This window comes from Cupressus sempervirens, chromosome 4, assembly GCF_028749045.1.
Source record: "Cupressus sempervirens isolate cs-2001-9-10 chromosome 4, ASM2874904v1, whole genome shotgun sequence".
Lineage (NCBI taxonomy): Eukaryota > Viridiplantae > Streptophyta > Pinopsida > Cupressales > Cupressaceae > Cupressus > Cupressus sempervirens.
This window is the reverse complement of record NC_143121.1, coordinates 859192012-859209795: the sequence shown is the minus strand read 5'-3', so window position 1 is coordinate 859209795 and position 17784 is coordinate 859192012. Positions and strand designations below refer to the sequence as shown.

General features: G+C 36.3%; 1 protein-coding gene across 2 annotated transcripts in view; it reads right to left on the bottom strand.

Annotated features, from left to right (window-relative positions):
* The window catches only part of LOC149564130 (tRNA synthetase class I (I, L, M and V) family protein), a 211561-nt gene that overhangs the window by 102163 nt on the left and 91614 nt on the right, over nucleotides 1-17784 (bottom strand). For both annotated transcript variants that reach the window (XM_089827208.1, XM_089827209.1), the window contains exons 9-12: nucleotides 15295-15373; nucleotides 7250-7408; nucleotides 7017-7106; nucleotides 6654-6787 (exon numbers count right to left, since the gene is read on the bottom strand). In XM_089827208.1, coding sequence (XP_089683334.1) covers nucleotides 6654-6787; nucleotides 7017-7106; nucleotides 7250-7408; nucleotides 15295-15373 — 462 coding nt within the window. The remainder of the gene's footprint in view (nucleotides 1-6653; nucleotides 6788-7016; nucleotides 7107-7249; nucleotides 7409-15294; nucleotides 15374-17784) is intronic.

Here is a 17784-nt window from a genome sequence, read left to right as displayed (position 1 = left end):
AAAACAAGGGTAAGAAATCCTATAGTGAGGACTCCATTCTCGTCCCTCGTCCCTCCCCTACTGCTGACGCCGTCCCCTTTTCCCAGCCAGTGCCGGCTAAGTTAAAAGCCAAAAAAAAATGATTTTTACTGCTTTTTCACATCCGCCCAAGCCCCACGTGGGCGTTGGAGATTTTTAAAATAAGGGAACCCTAATGTGGCTTCAAATAACTGAAGGTAAATACTTAAAGAGTATTGTTCATTTCAATTTGTAAACGTTTGCATGTTGGGAAGAGGAAGAGGAAGAGGAAAACTTCAAAACAGCAACAATAAAAAAGGAGTGCGTTTTGCAAAAGGAGGTTTTGCCTTCATTTCTACTTCATTCCAGGTATGTTTTCTAAATTTTTTTTGTTTGATTCAAATTTTATTGTTGTTTGTTGTCATTTTTCAATTTTGCCAATAACATAGAGAGGGCATGTTGAATGGAACATTGAAATGCTCTTTTTCTCCATAACTTGCAGCAGTATAATACATTGTAAAATCCAAAGGCAAAAACATAAGGAGCAGTGAGAGTGAAGGAAGTAGTGATAGCATGGATGTTGCCATGCAAGAAACTCAAGTGTCAGATTTACAAAGACCAAGAAAAAGACCTAGGACAGCCATGGATGATATTTCAAGTGAGCCTAATATAAATGTCCATATGGAAGATGCAATGCCTAATCCATTTGACTGCCCTTCCAAAGCCCTACAAAAATGCCAAAGGCCCATTCAACCCTAAGAAACCTCTCCTACAATTTTCCACAAAAGTAGACAACAATAAAAAGAAAAATTCAAGGGATAGTAGGGAAGGGGGGTGTCATATATGTAAGAAACATTCTTTTGGGAGCTACATAAGAGTGTATTGTCATCTTTTATGGATAGGTGGGCAAGGGGTAAAACGTTGCGAAAAATTAAGGATGATGAAAAACTTGAGGCCAATAGGTTGCATGTGGAGAGGGAGTTATTGAAATCCGGGGCTCCTACAAGTAGCACACCCACACCCTCATTGACTCCCACACCCACTCCCACTCCCACTAGCACTGTCAGTAAAGGGAAGGGAAGGGCCAAGAGAGATACCAATATGACTGATTTATTTAACATACAAGCAAAAGAAAGAGCTAAAGAGCCCATTGGCAAATTTCTTGTTGCTCATGGCATACCATACCATGTTTCTCGTTCCTCATTCTATAAACAAATGTGCAAAGATATTATGCTGCTAGTCCCTCATTTGTACCACCAGGAGAGACTAAATCACGCACCACTATCCTTCACAAAGAGTACTCAAAAGTAAACATTTTGATGGAAGATATGAGACAAACATGGATGAGTGATGGATGTTCTATCATCATGGATGGTTGGACCGATATCAAACATCAGCCACCCATCAATCTTATTGTCACTAGTACAACAGGGGCCTATTTTCTTAGAGCCATTGATTGTTCGGAAAAAAAGGACGCATCCTTCTAATTTGAGATTTTGAACAATGCTACAAAAGAGGTAGGGGCTTCAAATGTTGTGCAAATAGTCACTGATTCAGCCCAGGTGTGTAAATCAACTAGATTGATAGTAGGGAGCACCTATAGACACATTTTTCAGACCCCATGTTGTGCACATGTATTGAATAACACCTTGAAGGACTTTGGGAAAATTGATTAGATAAAGACTATGGTGTCTGAGGCTAGAGATATTACAAATGTTTTTTTGCAATCATCACACATCTCTTGCATTATTTAGGACATTTTCCAAAAAAGCATTCCTCAAGCCTACGGAGACTAGATATGCTAGCTACTTCATTTTGTTGGAGAGGATGTTTGAGGTCCAAGAGGCCTTACAATCCATGGTGGTCAATGCAAAGTGGAATAGATGGCATGAATTGAGCACCCCGATTAGAAGACTTGTCAGACGAAGAATCCTGGATGAGAACTGGTAGACCACAATGAGGTAAGAAACTTAAATAATTGACATCATAATTGTTATTGCTGATTTAATAAAAATATTTCTGTTTTAAGCACTTGCTGATGTTTTTAAGATATGATGTTTCTCACTTACAATTTTCTTTCATCTGCAGATACATCTACTCCTTCACTGACCCTATTGTGCAAGTCATTAGATATGTTGATACTGACTCTCCTAGCCTTGGAGAGATTTATGAGACCTTTAAAAGCATGCTTGAGCAGATCAAGCAAGCTATTAAAGAGAAGGAACCTATTTTGGAGTTCTATGAGAAGCATCTTAAGCCCATTGTAACAAAAAGGTGGAACACTATGAACACCCCACTTCATATGGCAGCTTATGCAGTCAATCTGAAATGGAATGCACCAAGGCCTAGGAGAGTGTCTCCATCTAATAATGAGGAGGTGAGTTCAATCTATGTTTAAGATTTATGATTTTATAATATATTTTAATAATTTTGATTTTATTTGTAAAGTTTATAAACTCTAACTTCTAAATTTTTGTTTGTTCAATATAGGTGAAGGAGGGCTTCTTCAAGGCCCTTTCAAAAATGTATAATGCAAAGGATACTGCAAAATTTCGAGAGCAATGGCTTGACTTTGCCAATCTTTGTGGTCCAACATTTGGTAGACCAGAGGCGAGAACTGATAGAGCTACATTAGCTCAAAGGGACCCGATTGGATGGTGGACATGGCATGGTAGAGACACACCTGAGTTGAAAGGCCTTGCCATTCATCTTCTCTCACAGGGTACGTGTTCCTCTGCTACAGAGAGGAATTGGTTTACATATAGCTTCATCCAATCGGTCAAGAGGAACAACCTTACCTCTAGACGATCAGAGAAGCTTGTGGTTGTTCACAGTGTATTGAGACTATAGGAGCGACAGAGTCTTGAGTATCGACAAACTCCAACACTATGTTGGGATGTTAATCATGAGGATGCATTGCAAATTGATGAGGATAACACACCTTCAAGGCTTCTTGGTGTTCCATTGGATGAGGACCCTCCGCCTACCCTTGCAAATGATTCAAAGGAAGAGAGTGGCGTTGACCTTGATTTAGATAGAGATATAGATTCCTAGAGGACAGCCATATATTTGGCTTTCCGCTTTGCAGATACTCAGATACATTATTGCTTTTGATTATTATGGAGTTGAACATCTCATTTACACTTCTAGTATTTATTTTCATTATGTCATTTTGACTTCATGCATGATGATGATACATTAATACTTGGAGCCTTTGGGCATTTTTGCTAATTGTATGTGATATTCGGATATGTCATCATATTATATTATCATTTTATATTTAATCAGAAATCTTGATAGTTTTCGATTTCCATGTATTCTATGGCGAATGGTTTATCAATGTTATCATTGTTATGATATGCATATTTGAAATGTATCTCTAAAGAAGTCTAATTCTCCATATATCAAAAAACTTAAATCCCCTATATTTTATAGTCGTCCCCTAAGGTCACGTCCCCTAAATTTTGGTTTCGACTCGTACCCATACTAGAAACATGTTATTGCTCCTTAAAACATCCCCATCCCAGAAACTCTGTGGAGCATACTAAAAATATAGAGGCTCAATTAAAACCAATTAGAGATTTTTTAGTTCAAACAGGTATGTATATTGTCTCTCATGGACGGAGAGATTGCAAAAATCGTCCCTTGATCTATGTTAATCATCCAAGGAGGCAATATTCTTTAAGTCAGTTGGCTGGGATAGGGAAGTAAAAGATGCAGAGATGATTCCATAGAGTCAATGGGTAGTGATAATGTTGTCCAAGTAATTACGAACAATGCAAAAATTTGTAGGGCTACATGTGCTTTGGTGGACGATAGATATGATCATGGCACCCAAATAGACTAGGTGAAACAAACTTATGAGGGTGAGGAGATTCACATGTTTGTGACAAATCACCATATGTCACAAGCAATTTTCAAAGCTTTCTCCAAATTGTAACTATTGAAGGTAAATTTCAAAATTTTATTTATTTAGTTTCAAATATCATTTTGTCTTGTTTAGCATAATTGAGTAAAATATTTGTATATGTTGTTTACATATTTTAACTGACTACTAACATGTTCTTAGGTGGTTGAAACCCATTTTTGTCTCTCACACAATCATCTTGAGATGATTTGTGAAGGTAAAAGAGGCATTGTCACATATGGTCATTAGCAACTATTGGGCCATTCGAGAGCAATCCAACATAACAAGGGTCCAAAAAGTAAACATTATGATACTGGATGATGATTGGTGCGGTCCTGTAGAGTATGTATTGGAATTCATCAAGCCAATCTTGTTTATGCTTTGGTTTGTTGACACTAATAAGCCATACCTCGAGGATGTCCATGGTGTCATGGACACCATGTTAGAGAAGATAAAGTGGTATGTTATAAATTTTTAATTATAATACATTCCTCTATCATTTTTTATAATAATATAACTTACATGAACATCATTTGATATCCTAGGTGATACAAAGAAAACAGAATGATCCTAAGGACACCATATAAAAAGGTGGAAGCAATTGTTCTCTATCACTGGAACAAAATGACTACACCTCCTCACCTATGCTCTATCTACCAGATACTATAGTGCAAATGTTATTCTCAGTAGACTACAACCATATAGGAGACCACTTAGTAGGCTCTTTAGTGATCTGGAGGTGGGGGACAGATGTTAGGAGAGAATTTGGATCATTCATCTTAGGAAAAGATCTTTTCCCTCCTATAAATGACGAAAGCGAAATGGGGGCAATTACATGTGGTACCTTCATGGTCAGGATTATGTGTACCTCCAACCTCTTGTCATTAAGATCCTCTTGCAAGTAAATTTTAAATTTTTTAATTTTAGTTCTTTTATTTTTTATCACTTGCGTTATAGAATTTAACACTTAACATTCTTGATTTTATCTTGTATTTTTATTTTTTTTGTTTTCTCTTCAAGTTGCAAGCTCTTCTTTCATTCAGCGGAATTGGAGTACTTAATCATTTATCCACTCAGTCAAGCGTAACCGGTTGGCTGCCAAAAAAGCTGAGAACTACTTGTTTATTCACACAAATTTGTTCTTTCTGGCATGCAACGATCTAAAATACAAAAAGGGAGTCAAAGAAGTTGTGGGATGTAGCACCCAACTTCTCTGACTTGGATATGATCATTCACGATCTTGTTAGAACAACTATGCCTGATATGGATGATGACAAGGACATGGCATTTCGTGGATCTAGTGCTAGCAAAATTAGTTTAGGTCAATGAGGATCTACTAACAGTTGCGGAAAATGAAAATCCTATAAACGATGCATTTTTTGGTAATACATTGCATGATTGATCAAAACTTTGATTATAGATGAACATTAAACTTTGAATCATGTTTCAACTTTCAAACTTTCATGAACACAGGGATGCATCCCCCCCCCCCCACTTTTTGCCCCATGCCCCGGAGACTTGGATGCACCGGGGACTTGATGACTCCATTCCCCATCCCCAACGGTGCCACCAGATTCCACCGCCTCTGTTGAGGATGCAGGGAAGTCTCGGTATTAACTATTCGCTGATTTGACTATTTATGTTCAATGTTTGATGTTTCAATTCAATGCAATGTTCAAGCATTTACTCTTTTACATCTTTATATCTTATATTGCAATAAATCTTTTCATAACTAGCATTTTAAGTACCATATGTATAAGATATACAGCCCCTCCGGTCCCCCCACCGCCATCCCCTTGTCGTCCCCTACCATCCCCAAATTAAAGCCCCTTTGTCCCCCTGTCCCAAAAACTTGTCCCCCTGTCCCGGAAAATTGTCCCCCCATTCCCCTATCCCCCAGAGTGGTGTAACTATGATATATATATATTGATAAAAAAAAAAAAACCGGGCACTCACACCCGAAACTGTCCCGGAACCCGAACCGGTAACTTAGCTTACAGCTTAGCACTATAAGTGAATGGAATTTCCTCAACATTAACAGCCATTTGAAATTGTGAATTTTTTAAGCTGTTGTCCTACTATTTATTTTGTCCGTCGAATTCCACTCAACACTAAGAATATTTTCGGCAGCCTTATATCTGTTAGGAGACATTGATCACAGTGTCCCATCATTATAAACCCTATTGCTGCCCATTAATTGCATTTTATGCTCTACATGGGGTCCTCTTATTTTAGGCCTGCTTCCCACACTGCAGCACAACAGCTTTCATGTGCCCAATCAGTTCATCATTGATATTGGCTGGAGAAAAGTGAATGATTGTTTCAGAAAGAGATGGCTTTTCTTAAGTTGTTTTCACTGGTTCTAAGTGGAGTTGGTCTTAGATGGGTTACCAGAGGTAATAAAATTATCAGAGCTCGAAATATAAGCCCACCCTCTCCAGAAAACGATTGATTGCAGCAACTTGAGTAATCGAAAATATGAAATTTAGATGTTAGTTGTCATATATATTTCGATGAAAAAACAATCATTCAATTGAAAATAATGTGAACATTGTAAATCTGAAGAAGAACAGATATTTTCTGAATATTGTCCTATAAACTATTTTAAGCTTAACATCTAAAATATTAATAAAATCCCTTGTAAAGCAAAAAACGGCTGCCATATTTACCACAAGAATCATTTTGTGTAGTAAAAAATTTGAAATAAGTTACTCGGTGTCTCCTGCATTGTGTTTAATTGACTGCTTACCATCCACGAGTCTGATCAAGGCCTTCTGCAATGAAATGCCCTGGGAAGTTGCCCTCAAAAAATTCCTTGTTCTCAAAAGGATAGTGAATATAAGCATAAGGCATTGATCCACTCTCGAACCAGCAATCAAAAACCTGTTCACAGATACTTAATCCTCATTTTAAAATCAAAAACAATGATTTGGAAAATGTTCAATAACATCTTCCTTAAATCGACCAAAATCAAAAGAAGCTCTCAATTATAATACACTAGTGACATTCAAAGTTGTAGTAAACCGCCAGTATTACTAGAAGTGTCTGCTTTAATCTAACATTAAGAATTAATAATGTAAGCTACATCATACAAGAAATTTCCTTAACATACATCATCAACACGCCGGAGGACACCAAAATTAGGACCTCTGCCAGATGGAATTGTGATGTGATCTATTTTATGCCGGTGAATATCAGTCACCTGCAAATGAGTGTGCAATAGCCTTAAGCATAATTATACAATAGTGGTTAGATCCGGTCTACAAGATTTATCTGTTGTCAGATGCTCGATAACTTTACAATCTGAAGCAAGGATGTCAAAACAAGAACCAAGAGCACACAAACCTTGACACCTGAAAGCTTTTCCAGCTTTTCAATTGAACCTATGATTATTCTTTCCTGTCCATCATCACTGATCCATATGGGAAGGGGTGTACCCCAAAATCTGCTTCGACTTACAGCCCAATCCCTGGCATTCTCCAGCCAATTGTGAAAGCGCTTTTCCTGCAACCCAGAGAGAAATAAAGTAACTATTCATTAAGCAATGGTCTATGCATTCAAGTAAGATAATATCAGTAACCAATATCATGTACATTCCTCCATCAAAGGGGTTTATCTGATGCACTTCAACTTCTTCCTTGAGCTTTTGAAAGAAAAGATTCAAAAAATCATAATAGAGATCAGATTTGAGAACACTGTGGTAAACTCCTATGATTACATTTGATCAGGATTCAGAACCAACAACCAATAAGAAATCTTGTAAGCAGCAAGAGAACACAATGAGTGGGCTGAGTAACCTCCACTAGATGAGCAGATGATAAACAAAACTCATGCTAAATGGACTTTAAAACATACAATAATAAAAATCAACCACTAAAGTCTATTCTGATTTGGCAAGAGCCTACAACACAACGGTAAATTGTTAACCACTCATCTGGGAGGTCTTGGGTTCGAATTGTTAAATCTATAACTTCGAAATCATGCTGATCTGATGGTACAGATCGTACAGATCTGATTATGAATTCAATGCCCTACTAATGATAGGCTATATAAATATTTGTCTTGTCTTAGTTGAAATCGGCGTCTCCCTTGGATAATTTTATAAGTATAAACTTAGTCAAATTACTTAGGTTAAACACTAACTAAAGGTCTTCTCCTTTGGACACTGATTTCAAGGAAACTATTCAGGGCCGACCTAGATAGGGACATGTCTCTTCTAGGCACATGCCCTTTGGTTGCATATTTATATAGGGTGTGGTTGTAGACAAAGGACACACAACATAACATAGTCTGCTCCTTTAACAATACTGCCCTAGACAAATACTTGCAGATATAAAACAATTCCAGAATAATATTTATATTATTGGTATCACTTCAGTCAAGTCTGGTTATAGAAGATCATCAACAGCAAGCATCAAAGAAGGTATTATCTCAATCTGATTCGAAGTAGAATTTGCAGAAAGTTTACATGGCATTAGAGCTCTGGTAGTCGAACCTAGGCTCTGCAAATTGACAATCAGAGTTCATAGATCTAGCAACATCCTTCTATCTTCAATGGCAAACACACTCAGACCCAAGCACAAGTTTGATGCAAAAGATGACTTCGTTCCTTGGAAATTCAGAATTATGATGATTCTTGAAGGCAACAATGTGAAACAGTTTGTTGATTCAGCATCCAAGCTGCCTGATGTTGAACCTAATAAAACTATCTAGAGTAAAAGAAACAGGAAAGCTATGGAGATCATATTAGATGGAGTGGAAAATGAAATAGTACCTATGTTAATGAAACATCAAACAACATTTTATATGATGAATACATTATTAAATGCATATGAGGTTAACAATGCGACTAGAACCCTTGCACTAAAAAGGCAACTAAATCATATAAAGATAAAGAAGGGAGAATCTATGAACTCTTACTTCCTAAGGGTGGCTAGTCTAAGAGACGAACTTGCAAGTATAGGGACCATAATTGAAGACAAGGAACTAACACTTACGGCTATAGATGGGTTACCAGATTCATGGGAAACATTCTCACAAGGAGTAAGTGCTAGAAACAATCTTCCAAACTTTAATAGATTTAAAGGAGATTGCCTACAAGAAGAATTCAGGAAACTTAAGAAAGGAGGAAGATTGAAAATTGAACATGAAGAACTTCATGCACTCAACACAAATTTCTATAAAGGTAAGAAAAAGCACTTCAAGAAGAAGAAAGGTAGTTAAAAGAATGACAAACCTAAGAAAGATCTATCCAAAATAAAATGTTTCAAATGTGAAAAATTTGGACACTATAGATCTAATTGCCCTGAGAATACAAAGCAGCAAGTAAACTGTAAAAACATTACTAGGAAAGAAGACAACCATGATCTTGAGAATCGTGTATTGTATTTTGCACTATCAAATGAAGTATCAAGCAAAGCATGGGTGATTGATAGTCGATCATCTTGACACATTACAGGAAACAAAGAAGCACTAGACATTATATCTGAGGAAGTTGATGGCAAAGTTACTATCAATGACAATTAAGCCCATTCGGTCAAAGGAATTGGGAATTGCACCTTGAAACTGAAGTCAGGTAGTTCTCTACATCTCAAAGGAGTACTCTATGTACCAGGATAAAAAAAGGAATCTACTCCCGGTTACAACACTTGAAGATGATGGACTTAATGTAGCATTAATGGATGGTAAAGTAATGACTTGGCCTAAGAACTCTTCATTTAAGAAATCAAAGTTGATTGGTCAAAGAAAGGGATACTTGTATGAATTAAATACAAATACTTGTCAACGTATTCAAGCCTTAATTCATGAAGCTTCCAACATAAACAAAATATAGCACAGAAGGTTAGGACATCTAAATTTCAAAACCTTATCAACTATGGAGAACATGGTAATTGGTTTACCTAAGTTGAATAAAGAGCACTCAAACATATGCAAAGGATGCGCTTTGGGTAAGAACACCAAAAGTACATTTCATGATAGCACTAGAAAAACTAACAATGTTTTGGAATTAATCCACTCAGATTTGTGTGGACCTATGTTTATTCCTCCTCTTAGAGGATTCTAGTACTATATACTTTTTATAGATGACTTCTTTAGGAAAACTTGGATTTACTTCTTAAAGAGTAAAGAATCAGAAGAAATCTTTAAGAGATTTAAAGGATTCAAAACCTTAACCGAAAACTTATCAAGACACAAAATTAAAAATTTTAGGACTAATAATTGAGGGGAATATACTTCAGATTTGCTTAAAGAGTTTTGTAACGAAGTAGGAATTAAGAGGGAATATATTGTTCATTATAACCCGCAACAAGACGAGGTAGCGGAAATGAAGAATAGAACAATTATGAAAATAGCAAGCGCTATGATAATTAATCAAAATTTAGAATATTATCTTTACGCAGAAGCCTCTTGTACTGTTCTACATATTCAAAACAGAAGTCCTCACTACTGCCTTAGAGATAAGACTCCTGAAAATGTCTTTACTAAGGTTAAACCTAATGTAAGCCATCTTACGATATTTGGGTCCCCTGTATAAATACATGTTCTGAAAGAAAAGTGAACTAAGTTAGAACCCTTCGGGAAGAAAGGTATTTTTTTCGGGTATAGTAAAACGTCTAAAGCATATAGGATTTCATACTTGGTCAGAAAAACATTGATCTTAGTTGGGATGTAATATTTGAAGAAGATTTAGCATTCAAGAGAGCCCTAAGTTCTAGAGAACCCTCTAAATCTGAGTTTCAGAGGGAGAACATTGAAGAAATTGAAGATGAAATTCAAAATCTTAATCTTGAGAAAACTCAAAATCCAAAGAAAAGACCACTTTGGGCCATTAAGACAGTAGAGGAAGCACAAGACTTCGCTGCACCATTTGAAACATTCAGAGAAAGCAAAAGACCCAAAAGATTTTCTAGTTATGCAACAAACATGAGTGATTTATCTAAATCAAAACCAACCAATGTTTCTGATGCTATTAAACATACAACTTGGAAGGATGCTATGACATAAGAATACCAATCCATTATTAAGAATGATGTTTGGGAAATTGTTCCAAGACCTAAAAGAAAATCTGTTGTTTCTTCTAAGTGTATATTTAAAATCAAGCATGCTACTGATGGTAGCATTGAAAAATATAAAGCCAAATTTGTAGCCAAGGGATTCTCTCAGAAAGAGGTTATTGATTATGAAGAAACCATTGCTCCTGTCACCAAATACACCTCTATAAGAGCAGTCCTAGCTATTGCAACATCGAAGGGATGGAAAGTACATCAGATGGATGTAAAAACAGTATTTTTGAATGGAAAGATTACAGAAGAGGTATATTTGGAATAACCTGAAGAATTTGAAACTCATAACCCTAAAGTTTTTGTTTGCAGGCTCAAGAAAGCTCTCTACGGGATTAAACAAGCTCCAAGGGCCTAGTATGAAAGAATTGATAAGTATCTCGCCAGTTTAAAATTCTCAAAGAATGAAACTGATCTAAATCTCTATTTTAAAAAGGATAACGATAATATGATAATATTGATACTATATGTTGATAATTTACTAATTACAAGTGATAATCATTTTATAGATCAATGCAAGAAAGATCAAATCAGAGAATTTGAAATGAAAGATTTAGGACTCCTTAATTACTTCCTAGGACTGGAAGTATGGCAGAATTTTCACAACGTCATACTTAATCAAGGAAAGTATACATTAGACATCTTGAAGAGATTTGGAATGTGGAACTACAAACCTATGTCTTCTCCAGTGGAGCCTAATCTACATAAGCTTAAAGAAGCAACAACAGAATCACCCTCCATAGATTCTACGTTTTATAGACAGATAATTGGGTCTCTTATGTACTCGGTAAATACAAGACTTGATATTTGCTATGTTGTTAATGCCTTAAGTCAGTTTATGTGTGAGCCAAAGGAGATTCACCTAGTTGCAGTTAAACACATTATGTGATACTTACAAGGCACTCCTAACCTTGGGCTCAAATATGAGAAAGTTGACTTGCACTTATATGGATTCACAGGCTCAGACTGGAGTGGAAGTGTTAATGATAGAAAAAGCACTTCAGGATGTTGTTTGAGTTTAGAATTGGCAATGATATCATGGATATGCAGAAAGCAATCATCAATAGCACAGAGTTCCATAGAAGCTGAATACATTGCAGCAGCAATGGCCTCTCAAGAAGCAGTCTGGCTTAGAAAGTTACTTGTGGGATTATTCGGTCAACCCATGAATCCTACTAGTATTCATTGTGATAATCAGATTCCATCAAGCTTTCTGTGAATCCAATTTTCCATGACAAGTCCAAGCATATTGACATTCCCTACCATTATGTAAGAGATATGGTAGACATGGAATACTGTAAAACTAGAGTACATTTGCACTGCAGATCAAACAGCAAATATTCTTACCACACCTCTCTCTCAAGTGAAGATAGATCACTTCTAGGAAAACAATTGGTATGGTTGAATTATAAAACATCTGTATTCTTTAAATTTATTAATAATATATTTTTTATTGTCAAGCTATTGACTGTTATGGGCTTCACCATTTGTATTCATTATTTAAGAGGTGATCTCTGAGATAATGAACACTTGTATAAAAGACATTATGAGAGATGACTATCTCTTATAATGTGTTGAACAGTAAAGAACTATTGTCAAATCTAGATGAGTTCAAGATTACAATGTGATATAGACATTTATATGCCTATAAGCCACAACTTGGATAAAGGAACAATTTGATCATTCTCCGGATTTTATCCTATGAACTGGTAGATCTTAACTCAGGATCATATTGTGATATAGGCCTCCCAGTACCTATGAGTCACAACTTGGATAAAGTAAGAATTTTCCAGATTTTATCTATATATTGCATTCCATGCAATATCATTATCACTAGTATGAGTGATAAGTCATATCATAGGTATAGTAATATGACATAGTATCATGTGTTCATGACACCACATGCTTAGACGATTCAAATAGATATTGAGTATCAATCTATGCTTATTCATCTTAATTGATGATGCTAGACATCTATGATTATCAAGTTAAGAGGGAGTGTTAAATCTGTAGCTTTGAAATCATGCTGGTCTGATGGTACAGATCGTACAAATCTGATTATGAATTCAATGCCCTACTAATGAGAGGCTATATAAATATTTGTCTTGTCTTAGTTGAAATCGGTGTCTCCGTTTGATAATCTTGATAAGTCTAAACATAGTGAAATTAGTTAGGTCAAACATTAACTAAAGGTCTTCTCCTTTGGACACCGATTTCAAGGAAACTATTCAGGGGCAACCTAGATAGGGACATGTCTCTTCTAGGGACATGCCCCTTGGTTGCATATTTATATAGGGTGTGGTTGTAGATAAAGGACACGAAATATAACACAGTCTGCTCCTTTAATAATACTGCCCTAGACGAATACTTGCAGATACAAAACAATTCCAGAACAATATTTATATTATTGGTATCACTTAATTCAAGTTTGGTTATAGAAGATAATCAACAGCAAGCATAAAAGAAGGTATTATCTCAATCCGATTCAAAGTAGAATTTGCAAGAAGTTTACACGAATCTAATCAAGCTTAACACATAATATAATCAATTAATCTCAACGAATAATAATAAATAAATATCTAGGCTCCGGCCGATTACCCATCATGAAAAAAGAATCTTCTGATTAGGCAAGTTTATGACTTGGGACTGTTATCAATTATATTCTGTGTGTCTTCTTCTTTGGACTTCATAATATAACTTGCAGAACATAAATTTGATTTCCTCTTGATGGGACATAATCTTGCTTGTGCCATACATCTTTAAACTTTGGTAAATCTAATTCTCAGATCGTTGGTATAATTTGTTGTTCGATATTTAATGCAATTTGTTGTAAATTGTAACTTTACAAAAGAATCCATATTGTATCAAAATGTAAATCACAAGTCACATGTTACTTTTTCATGAGAAACCCTAAATACACATCTTGTCATTTCTTAACTGTTTCTAAACCCTTACTGCCTACAGTTGCTAATGTCATTCTGATCAATTTTAAGCCAACAAATATGCAAGACTCAAGAAATAAGGTTTTTCAGACAAGCTGGGTGGGTGCAACATTTTAGCCAAGATACAAGGAAGGGTACTTAACGAAGATCATGTAACCAGTTTTTCTCTTGGGGACCCTTCATCCAAGTTCAGTTCCAACCCATTTTAGTTCCTATGTTGATCAGCGGGAGTTAATGCAGGGGATTTTTTGACAGTGGGTTTTCTCGGTTTATTACAATAATAATGTTTTAGTTAGTCTAATTTTAAAAATGTCATTTGAACAGAGAGGTGGCTTCCTCTGTATTGCCTACTTAAGTCGTAGTTTGAACCATAGAAGCAAAACACTGGAATAAATTGTGATTATACGCAATTAATCAGGAAGCAACACCAATGCTGTGATTTTTCACCAAAACATCGCGACTAATTTGTAGCAACTACTACTGTTCTTTTGGTAATTTTTAGGGTGATTAATCTGGTAAGCATTGTGATCAATTTGCGGCGCGAAAAATGGCATACATTTTGGAAACCCTAAACAGAAAGAGGTGTGAATTGCAGAAGGGGAAAAACCTACCAAAACATAACATGATACTCTAAAATGGGTATGTGACAGTCATAAGACATCACTAGGCTTGATTCCACCATGAACACAAGGGACATGAAGGCGTAGAAAGTGTTAAGCAATCAGGAAGTGTTGAATGTCAGGAGCTATTGTTTCCAAGTCAGAAAGTTGTGTGGGAGGTAGATGTATATAAAATCAACGTTTTTGATTAAATGCTTCTTATAATTTTGCTTGCTAGTTGTTATCAACCCTAGTGACTTTGTTCGCTGATTTTTCCCTGCCTTGCAAGATACTTCATGTGTGTTGCTTTGGTTGAGTTTCCTAGTTTTCATTCATGCTATACTAATTTGTTAAAATTTGGGAGAGCTGAAGTCATTACCTCTACATTCACTTTTATGTTATATTTGTTTGTTAACTTGTCACTAGTGTGTTGCCTTGGTTGAGCTTCCTAGTTTTCATTCATGCTGTACTAATTTGTTAAAATTTGGGAGAGCTAAAGTCGTTACCTCTACATTCACTTTTATGTTATATTTGTTCGTTGACTTGTTACTAGTGCCCGCATTTCATTTAAGTTGTTTGTCTGCTCAGTGATATGAAACTGGTTCCATATTGCTCGAGTAAATAACTCTACAAAGCCCTATATGCTATAAATCCCGTCAAATCATCATGAATATGTTAAATAAAAATATCTCAATCACATATTTTACCAGAAGTTTGCATATAAGCAAACTAAACTGAAAGAACAAGAAGGTAAACACTAGCCAAAGCTCCTATCAATAATATCTGACCTTCACATAGTCAGGAACCCAATATGTCTGTCTGTTGTTCTCCAAAAGCTGGTCTTTAATCTTCTCCACTGCAACAAACCTGCATCAAGAGTGAAATGAAATAGCAGAGACAAGTTAGAGTTTTCTAGAAATCTATTCCGTAAGGAAACATACAAGACAGTAAACAGTGAGCTTGAGAACCTTGATTTGTTTGTAAATTTATTTAGCAACTAATTGGATACCAAAGATCATGTAATAAAGCTTCCGTTAGTTAGTTGGATCATGAAACCAAACCATTAGATGTAAATTAATAAGCAGCATTATGTTGCAAGCTAAAACATTACACCAAGATTAAAATGAGCAGAGGGCCATAATGACTTCCATTATCTTTGTTAACAGCTTTTCTTTTATGTGTGGCAGGTGGTGCACACAAAAACCTGGTTGGAAATATCCTTGTTGTTTTAATTTTTAAATGAACTACAGAAATATTTAGGGCAAAATACAACAGAGAAAAATTTCAAAACAGAACAAAAGGAAAATCTGAAAATTGGAGACTTCCCCTGCAATGAATTATTAGTGCACACCAGATACAGATCAGATTGGAAATTTGTCAGCTCCAGACTTCTATACAAAATGAATGACTAGACAGGTTGACCACATAAAGTAGGTTAGAATCAACTTGAGGCACTGATATTAAAGAAGGCCTGTTGAAGTAGAACATTTCAGGATTTATTAACATGAGGTACATGCTCGAAGATTAAAGATTATTCATTATAACATATTGTATGTAACTAACATTTCTCGAAACTGGATGACAAATCTGAGAAAGAATAAATATATGTTGATGTCCACAATTACAAATAAGAAGAGTTCCCAGACCAGCCAAGACTTGCCTCGACTTGGCGAGTAATGAACCAAGTGATCCTGGGCGAGTCCCAAGGACCTGGACTCGGCTGAGTCATGGCCAGAATTAGCTGAGGTTAAGGACATAAAAAATGAAAGTTTTAGGTTGTCATTTTGGTTGTTGTTTGTTCATTTCAATCCTAAAAAGCATTTCATTCAATTGTATTGAGAAGAAAAGACAAGTGTGAGATTGGAAATAAGAGTCCATAGAAGTGCAACCGGCAAGAAGGAAGAGCTAAAACTCTTCAACTAATTACATTCGAACAGCATAATATTTGCATTTAGAGCATCAAAGAGTCCATACCAGGAATTGCAAAGAGCTCTCATCTCATTTTCCTAAGTTACTGATTTGGATGTGAATCTAGTAGCGGAACTGAGATGCATGAATTTTATTTTTTTTGGGTACAGATGCATTTCTGTGTATGCATGTGTGTGCATGTGTGTGTGCGTGTGTGTGCGTGCGCGTGTGCGTGTGTGTGTGTGCGTGCCCGTGTGTGTGTCTGTGTGTGTGTGCGTGTGTGTGCGTGTGTGTGCGTGAGCGTGCGTGTGCGTGCATATGGGTGCGTGAGCGTGCGTGTGTGCATGCGTGTGTGTGTGCGTGTGAGTGGGTGCGTGCGTATGTGTGAGTGTGCAGGTGCGTGCGTGTGTGTCTACGTGTGCGTGTGCGTGCGTGAGAGTGCATGAGAGTGCGCGTGAGTGCGCGCGCGTGTGTGTGTGTGTGCGTGTGTGTGTGTGTGTGTACACACAAGCAAACAATTTAAGAAACTTATACATACAAGAACTTGGAAATATGCAAACATACATCATTTGATAGTATCATAACACATGATAATTCACCATTGATCAAGATTCAATATATTTAATATTTCAATTAAATAGTTCTAACTTTAAATTAAAACTTCACACGCACAAGTATTCATGTTCTAGACTCCATTTCCAAACTACAAATCAAAAATAGAGTTTATGATTCAATGTCTTTGTTCACTAATTAGAATCACAAGGATTCTCAAAAAAATCTAGATCCTCCCCATCTCCATCTGCTGCAAGGTTGCTATCATTTGAACCAAGAAAGGTTCCACTTGTGCTAGATGAAAACAAAATGAGAACAGTAAACCCAGCCGCAAACAGAATGGAGATTGAATGGTTGAAAGGCCTCTATTAGGTCCATTTTAGGTTTCGCACAAAAAAATAATAATAAAACATGCAAATAAGCACGCGTCTTAAATAGTTTTTAAGTGAAATTTGCATTTTTTTTTTTAACTTTTTATGTGTGGATGCTGACGGAAGCTCTTGGGTGCCCTGTGGGTACCACCAGGATGCCACTCACAGGTGCCCGAATGCGTTTGGATGCCTTAAACAAGCATTTGTCCGCATTCAAGTGCCTGTGAGTGGCATTGAAGTGGCACCCATAGGGCTTTCGTCCTTAACCACGCTTCCATACATATCCGCTTCCGGCTCCACACGTTTCCTGCAAGTATCGGTATCTGAAGTATTTTCTAATAAACAATCTTCATTGTTTTTGGATTATTTTTTCTCTTCAATTATTGAAGTTAAATGTTTTCCTTTCAAATCCAAATTTGAAACTTCAATGGAAGAACCCTATTTCTT